We start from the raw sequence: 8,832 nt of genomic DNA, 5'->3' as shown, positions 1-8,832 counted from the left end.
TGACAGTCCGCGTAGCAACATAGTGAAAACTATAAGGAACATGGCCTTCAGGAACTTCTATAAAAATTTGAGCGCGATTCAATGGTCGGATAAAAAGTTATGGTCCTTTTAAAATGTTATTCTAGTCTAGCATGATCAAACCTCATCTTAAACCTTTATTTGTCCTACCAGTCCATAAAATGTATCTACTAGGCTATCCATATAATCTGTTCAGAGCAAATCCTTATCTAATTATGTTAAATCCACACTTGACAGTCTAGAACCATCCATTATGGTAAGCTTAACTACATCAAGTATTTTATATTTATTAAATTATAAAAGTGTCACTTAGTCAACCTCATTATAACTAAAATGCTAGGATAAAAATATGAAAAAACTCTTACATGTTAATTTAAAAAATTATGTTTTTAAAGGTAATTAAATCATTTTGTTATACTTAAAAAAATGAAAATATTAAAAAGCTCCTAGATGATAGTTTATTTTTAAGAATATTTAAATTATTTTATTATGGTGAACAAATATTTAAAATTTTTTTTTGTTCTTGATCAATTTGTAAATAATTAAAGGTTCATAAGTAAAACAGATGACATATAATTTTAGATATTATTTGTTTTTGTGATTAAAAAATATTTTTATAAAAATCTGAAATTTTTTTAAATTAATTTTTTTCTATATTTTTAATTTTTTATATAAAAAATAAATTATAAATTATAAAAAATATTATTTAAATAAAAATGATAACAAACCACGCATGAGAAGTGACCCAAAGGTAAAACATTGCAAGTCATAAAATTGCCAGGGAAGAGAAATGAAAAAGAAAAAAATACAGACACGCATAGCAACCCTTCTCTCGTCTCTCTCTCTTACATCCTGAAAAAAAAAAAATCGTAATAATAATAATAAATGAGAAAGAAAGAAAGAAAGAAAGAAGCTTAAAAGCTAGATTACAAATGAGAACAGAAAACCCACTAAAAAAATATTCAAGAAAACTGTCCTTTTTTTTTTAAACAACCGCAACAACTAACAATAAAATAAAAAACCCTCCCAGATCTCCTTCATAGGATCTCTTTCTTTTTACGAAACCCTTCAATCCAGGGTTTATTAGGGGTTTTGTGTTGCAACTTGAATGCAATGTTGTGTTTTCTTTATTTTGCTGATTTCCTCCCCTTTTTGTATCTTTTATATTCCAGGTTTTAAAGGGTATGTAAGCATTTCTCCATGAAACCGACCTTCGTAGGTTTTCGCACCTGGGCTCCCTTCAAAATTTTGGGATTTGATTGATTTGCAAGATATTCTCTGTGGCTTTTCTTTTTTCTTTTTATATTTTTTATATTTTGTCTTCTTTTTGGGTCTGCAAAGATTGAGTTGGGGTTTTCTGAGATGGGCAGTAGCTCTGATAACCCCAACAGTAACAACAACAACAACAACACCACGAAAGCCATTGATGCGTCTGTGGGTGCTTTAGTTTGGGTCCGCCGTAGAAATGGGTCATGGTGGCCGGGTCGGATTGTGGGTCTTGATGAAATTTCCGAAGGTAGTTTGGTCTCGCCAAGATCAGGCACTCCTGTCAAACTTCTCGGACGGGAGGATGCTAGTGTGTAAGTGCCTTTACTATCTCTTGTTGTTAGTTTCTCGATTTTGATCAGTCTGGCCTAGGTGTTTTCTTTCGTTGTCTTTTTATTTTATACAAGTTGTACTATCTTTTTTAATTGCCGGTGGTTTGTTTGAGTTGTTTTGAATGGCTGCGAGGGTCTGGGATTTGTGTGCATGCATTGATCTGATGCTGTTTTGCTTGTGCTTCCTGGCTTATGAAATAGATAATTGATGCATTGCAGTTTCTGGAGCTTTTATTTGACAGATCTTTTTAATGGTTTTGATGGTTCTGTGGATTTTTGTTGCAAATTTTTTGGGTGCTTTAGTTTTATGGTAAAAATTGGATTTTCGGGTTGGCATCTTGTTTGCACATGTCCAAATAGGTTGTCCCCCCTCCCAATTTTATGTATATATCTGATGTTGTTATTTCGGGAAAATTTCTCTGTTCCAGAGTGTTTATTTTACGATTCTATTTTCTATCATAAAGTTCATGTTAATTGGTGTTGGATGCTTGTATGATACTTCTGTTGGGAACACGTTTGGTATGGTATGATTGGGAACACTTATGAAAAACTGAAAAGTGTAAGCTCTCTTATTTAGTGGATTTGAGAATTGGAGAACATTAGCTCATCATCTCATTAACTTGCATCTGCATAGCTGCAACCAAAACTATCACCTCCTCATTAGGATCATCTCTGCTGCATTATGACCTGCATTGCTGTTGCTTTTTGAACTTCATGTTTATTTGATATCAGTTTAAGACGTGCTTGATTATGGTATAGTTTGATGCCACAATCTACATCTACCTAGTTTTGTAGCTTCTAAACCCTATCCATCTCTCTTAATAACATGGTTTCTACTACTGACACAACTACACTGTTTCATCATTGAGTGTGGCTCCACCACTCAGCAGCTGATCCAGTACTTTTCTTGAAATGCTACTATACTAGATTCATAACTCTGCATATTGTGAGGCTTGATGTGTGCTTATATTTTTCTATGCGAGAATGATAGTCCTGTCATGTTTGTTGAGATCTATAAATAGATCTATCTTTCTGGACAATTTGTACTATTTTTGTGCTTTGGACCTTGGTTTCTTATTAACCTTTTCTGAACTGAGGCTTTGTCCATCTTTGTAATGTGTTACTTCTACAGCTCAGTTTTAGAGAAGATAACTCAAGCTTTTTGCCCATTTTGGTTGCCCTTTTCTTCATGGTTGGCATGTATATTAAAAGGGCGAGATTGTGTTCTGTGTTTTTGGGTTGGGGCATATTTTGTTTCCAAAAATAGGGACACATCTCCCCTATTCTAAACCATACAGATTGTTTATAGCATAAAAGCATGCAAACATTGTGTTGAGTTCATCTAAATTCTCCATGGGAAACAAATATTTTAAAGCTTCTGTGCAGATGGTGCCTTCTACTGAACAAAAGCTTCGAGTTTAATGACTCCATTTCTGTGAGTTTTATGTATTATTTCTATTTGTATTGTTTCTTGTGATGTGCATCTAGTGATGAAGCAGGAGAGGCTTAGATTAGATTTCAAAAGAATTAGTGTTATATGATATTGCTATCAGAGGCACATATATTTTGGGATTTGAAACTCCACGTGTCCTTTATGCGGGACACAGGAATCTTAATACTCATTATTGTACCTTCTTGTTGCTGTTTGTGGTCCTTGTGGCATTTATCTGGGTGTTAGCCATCATTAGATGGACTTTTACTTCGGTCATATTATCTGTCAATTCTAGTTGGAGTAAAGAGTAAGTTGGCTTGGATGATCATGCAAGCAGATGTGCTGAGGACTGATATGTAATTTCTAATTACACTATTTTAGTTGTTTATGAGGTGGTCAAGCTCGAGGCTGATGGGATTTCTATTTTTATGCAAACCAAAATGTTGGCTCAGAAGGTTTATTGCCCTCTCACATCTGGATACCCATTGTATGAGGTAGAAATAGAAGCTGGTAGAGTTTTTGCAGCTTTTGAACCGAGTTTTGTTTCTCAAGATGCTTAAACATGCAAATAAATATGTATCCATGAACTCCTCATTTGTGTCTGTGCTGTATGATGCGTGTGTGTCTGTCTTGGTTGATGCTGGTATTAAAAGTAAGTTGGAACAGTGTTTTTGCATAACAGTTTCTGTGATATTAATTTTCTTTTCTTTTCTTTTTTCTTGTCTTTTTAAAAAAAAATTTGAGGTTGAAGTTTACAGTTTTTTTCTCTGAAGAATTTGAATTCTTAAGTAACATTCAAATATAAAATCTTCACATCTTATAGATATGATTTTTTTGTAACAGACGCTTTATTTTGTTGGTTTAGGGATTGGTATAATCTTGAAAAATCAAAAAGGGTGAAGGCATTTCGATGTGGGGAATATGATGAATGTATTGAAAAGGCAAAGGCTTCCGCTGCAAATGGTAATAAGAGAGTGGTGAAATATGCTCGGAGGGAAGATGCCATTCTCCATGCCTTAGAGATTGAGAATGCTCGCCTAGGCCAGGATCAGCTGGACTTCTTCTCTAGATGTGATAATTTGGGTGAAGAGCATGGTAGTTCAGCCAAAGAATCAAGCATGTCGTTTTCTGGAAAAGAAGACGGTGATATGACTGATGGGGATAGTGATTCTGAAGATAATTCAGATGCGATTGCTGATTCAGGTTCTAGTTTGGATTCTGATTCAGGTTCACATTCAGATTTACCACCAGAGTTATCACAGTCTGGTACATCTTCTGAAGAGCCAAATCATCTTGGTGCTTGTAAGGTGCAATCTTTTCCAGGAAGGAGAAGAAGAACCCCAAATGATTCTGAGGATGATGGAACAGAAGGAATTAAGCGTATGAGAGGACTCGAGGATCTTGGAATTGGTGTAGGAGATTCAAGCACTGGGAATTGTATGCATAATATCTGTCCTGTAAATGGTAGCAAAGGTTATAACTTGCTAATGAAAAGAAAAAGGTCTCAAGTAGCAAATGTTAATGAGCTCTTGAAAAGAAAAAATCGTCACCGACCATTGACAAAAGTTTTAGAGAGTACGGCCATGGTGTGTGTTCCAGTTATTTGTGACCAAATTCCCAGTTCAAGTAGCTCACCACTTCCTGGATTATCTGACAGTAAGATTTCTGGATTAGAGTCAAATGAGTCTAGAAAGGACTGTTCTATTGCAATTAATAATAACTCAGACAATACTGGGGTGTCTTGTGAGAATGCTGGCTCATTAAAGTCTTCTGAGCATGTTTATGATGCTCCCCTCATTAATCACAACTTGAAGAAGGAAAAAGATATTTCTAGCGTATCTGGGCTAACGGAGAATGATTCTGCAGACAGGTTATTTGATGTACCATTTGTTGGGGAGGAAAAACACTCTACAGGTATGGTTGATTATGACATTTAAAACTTCAGAGCATGCACCCTTCTCTGTTTACCTGTTTTTCATTCCATGCATAGGTTGTCCAATCTCTTTAGTAGCATAACTGAGAACATTGGACATAACTTGTTTGATAGTCCTATTTATCTAATGTTTGTATAATTTCTTTTTAAGTGTCTTATCCAAGCATGCTGTTGTATCTCTTTGTTTAAGAGACTTGGGGTATGCCAACTACTGTAGAGGAATTTTCTACTTGTGATGATTTTTCATTTTGTTCTCCAGGAATTTCTCCTATGTCTTGTTCATCTGGAAGGCAGCAAATTGGTGGATTGGGGGGGCAATCTAGTCAAAGTAGACAAGCAGAAGCTGTATTGTTTAAAAATGAAGCCTGTAATGAATCTGGTTCCTCTAGTCTGGCAGTCAATTGTGTTTATAATAATATCAGCCAAAGGATAGAGAAAGGTACATCAAAGTGGCAGTCAAAAGGAAAGAGGAATTCAAGACACACAAGTAAAAATAAAAATCAAGACTCGAGAAAAGATCTGGACATGGATGATGAACCCAATGTGTTCTTGGCAGGTATGGAGCATTTGGATGAATTCTGTCAGGGTCCTGGTCAGGAAGTTGATAGCAGCGGAGGTAAATCCCGACCATTTACTGAAGACCATGGGGATGCGGTACGGGACTGGAGCAAGTCTTTTCCTCAGGGGGGTCTTAGTATGAAGGGGTTAACGGTGGAGATGTCTGTGCCTCAAAGGTCACTTCCCTACCGTCAATCACGCTTCACAGTTAATTCCAGATATCAGACATCAGATTTTTCTGGCAGAAATTTCTCCTCAGGTTCAAAACTATTTAATGTTGACATCAAGGTTCAACGAAACTATCGGCAGCAGCATGTTCCATTGGTTTCCCTAATGAGTAAATTGAATGGTAAAGCAATTGTTGGTCACCCTTTAACAATTGAGCATTTACAGGATGGCTATTCTGATCTATTACTTGGTAGCAATGAAGGGGATACAGTGCATGTTGCTGAAATAGAAATTCCCAAATTGGGTTATGCAGCTATGCGGAATTTAGAAGCTGGTAGGATACCTGCCAGGCATATGACAATGAAACCACTATCTTCACCTAGTAAATCACACAAATTAAGGAAATGCGGGCTGTTGTCTAAAAAGATTCGCAAATTATCTTCATTGACTGGAAAAAAAGTAGAAGATAGGAAACTGGTGGTGGAGAAGTCCAAGGGTCCTGCCGTGACTTGTATCCCCCTCAAATTAGTGTTCAGTAGGATAAACGAGGCAGTGAATGGTTCAGCAAGGCATACACACTGTGCCTTTACATCAAGCAACTCGTGAATCTTGTTCTCTAGAAAGGTTGGAGAGTATGAATTATATCTGATAAATTTGTTTTGTTGGGGTCGTTGGAGCCAGTTTCAGTTGGGGAACCCGGTTTTCTGCATATTCAAATGATGCCCGATTTGTGGCAAGCGTGCTCCACCCCGAAGGTAGAGGTGAAGGTAGAATCCCTCTGTACAAGCCCTTTACCATTGTAGAGATGAACAGACAGGATTAAGATCAATGGAGGCTGTCTAGCTATGTATATATGTAACGGTAGTTGAGGTGTAAATCAAAGATGGCGACCTTGGTAATTGGGTACACTTGTGGCCTGATGCTAGGTTTAATTCATGAATTGAGGTTGGTTTCGAGGGCTAATAACTTATTAATTTTCCTGTAACTAGTTTGGGGCATGGTTAGTAATTTTACTACCAAACCATGTTTTTTCTTTGCCATTGCTTTTTGCAATATGCAACTGATGATGCAGAAGGTTGTGTCTCCGGACCTTGATTCCTACCTGATTTTCTTCATTTTTTCCTGAGCCAGGAATGTGGCATGTTGGTGTCCTCAACTCGCTCTCTTTCTCTTGGATTGCCATTAATTTTATCAACTTTTGTGTTTTTTGAATCTACTCCATTAAGAAATGCTTCCATTGACTTTCCGTGTAAATTTTAAAGAGATGGTAGTTTTTGAAATAGGGAATATATCAGGCATGCTTGACTTATTTGATTGCTAGGCTAGGGGACATTTGATAGTTCAAAATTTACATGTTTCGAATCAATTGGTTTCCTTTTTTAATTATTAAATTTATATGTTCAAAAAAGATAAAATTTAATTTATTATATTCCTATATTATTATTCTAATTACTTCCATTTTATTTCTTTTAAAAAATTAGTTGAGTATTTTGAGAAAGTCAATTTTAATATTAAATTTCTTGAGATATTGAATTTTTATTTATTTTTGTAGTATTTTTAGAAATTGAATTCTATTTGAAATTTAATTTTTAACGTTTAAGAGAGTTCCAAATCTCTTATTTATTCTTGTAGCATTTTAAAAAATAAATTCCATTTGAAATTCAGTTCTTAATACTTAAAAAGATTTCAAATATAATATTTCATTGAAAATTACTTAATTGAATTTAATTCAAAAAATTCTATACACGCTATTATTTATTCCAAAAGTGTTGGATATTAAATACAAAAATAATATCCAAGATTACCATATTCATAAGGATAAAATATAAATGAAAGATTACATAAGGATATGATATAAATCATTGCTTAATTATAACTAAAAAATTGTAGCTTATAAAATCTTATATAATAATTCAGTTGGTAGCTCTAATGGACTTAAAATTTGTGGGCTAATATTTACTCACTTACAATAAATCCAAAATATGTTAATTAAGCCCAAACATGAAAGAAAATAATAAAAATAACTAATATATTATTAAATCTTACAAACCCTCATTTTTTTCTGTAGTTAGGATGAACAAAAAATTATTATACGAAAAGAATTCTGGAACTTTAATAAATCCTTACCACACTTGAAAATTTTGTTATAATTCATTAAAGATCTTTATAGAATTAAGAAATTCCCAAAATAAGTTCTCATATTGTCACATGGAAATGATCATCGCCAAATATAAAGCCTAATAGTCAAAATGAAATAAATAACAAAATTCATACAGCCTATTCTAATCTATATCGCAAGTCCTTCGTGAACTTCGATTCACCTAGAATTTTACCCCAACATAGAAAAATATCTTTGAATCTTCCGATGAAGTTTCAGCTCGATCCAATAGTTTAATTTGGAGTTATGCTCAATAGCATAAAACTAGTCTTATTCACCTAAAATTTTACCCCAATATAAAAAAATATCTCTGAATCTTCTAATGAAGTTTCAGTTTGATCTAACGGTTTAATTTAGAGTTTTGCTTAATAACATAAAATTAGATGATAGAAAATTTCACGCCACAATCCAAATTTAATCTTACTTGGATCGTATCATTCCATGTCTTTTGATGATTCATTCTCGAATCACCAACAAGTTTAATGAACAATTCCTTAGCCTCTTATTGAAGCATTTGGAGTTCTTTTTCTTGCACGCACTTGCCTACATCAATATTGTATGGATGAAGTAACCAATAATAATTTCAAATAAGCACGCATTGCCATCTGCTTGTGTATATGTTTTTGAATGATAACCATTATTGCCCTATTTCATTTTCATCCTTTAGGTTCTGAAACTGAAGCTCTCCATTCTTCACGTTCTTTATTTGTTTCTTTATAAACCTTTGCAAGTCGTTCAACCTCATGCTTTTTATCTGACCTTATAAAGCATTATGATCATAAATATTTGAAACTCATAACCTTTGTTTCTCTTCCTGCTTATATTAATCTCCTCCGATTAGCCCCATTAATATGTTGCTTCATCGAATCCATATCTTCTTTTAGCTTCTTTGCCTTCAAATAACTATTACAATCGAAAATCCAATCCACTTTTTTATACCACTCCAAATACTTATCGGATCACTTTT

At 34.3% G+C, this 8,832-nt stretch overlaps 1 protein-coding gene across 1 annotated transcript; it reads left to right on the top strand.

Moving 5' to 3' along the window:
* Positions 1-902: 902 nt before the first annotated feature.
* LOC105119023 (uncharacterized protein At1g51745-like) lies at positions 903-6,948 on the top strand. The gene is made up of 3 exons (XM_011017116.1): positions 903-1,598; positions 3,914-4,962; positions 5,241-6,948. Exons 1-3 carry the CDS (start codon positions 1,381-1,383, stop codon positions 6,311-6,313), a joined length of 2,340 nt encoding a protein of 779 aa, XP_011015418.1. The 5' UTR covers positions 903-1,380; the 3' UTR covers positions 6,314-6,948.
* The last annotated feature ends 1,884 nt before the right edge of the window (positions 6,949-8,832 follow it).

Source organism: Populus euphratica, unplaced genomic scaffold (assembly GCF_000495115.2).
Source record: "Populus euphratica unplaced genomic scaffold, PopEup_1.0 scaffold2442.1, whole genome shotgun sequence".
Classification (NCBI taxonomy): domain Eukaryota; kingdom Viridiplantae; phylum Streptophyta; class Magnoliopsida; order Malpighiales; family Salicaceae; genus Populus; species Populus euphratica.
The sequence above is the reverse complement of the archived record's forward strand: the minus strand, read 5'-3'. Positions and strand labels throughout refer to the sequence as shown.

Excerpts from the sequence above, each read along its gene's own strand:
- LOC105119023 (XM_011017116.1), top strand. The coding sequence starts at position 1,381 with ATGGGCAGTAGCTCTGATAACCCCAACAGTAACAACAACAACAACAAC. Across the intron at positions 1,599-3,913 it reads GGACGGGAGGATGCTAGTGT|GGATTGGTATAATCTTGAAA; the intron begins GTAAGTGCCTTT and ends TTGTTGGTTTAG. Across the intron at positions 4,963-5,240 it reads GGAGGAAAAACACTCTACAG|GAATTTCTCCTATGTCTTGT; the intron begins GTATGGTTGATT and ends TTTGTTCTCCAG.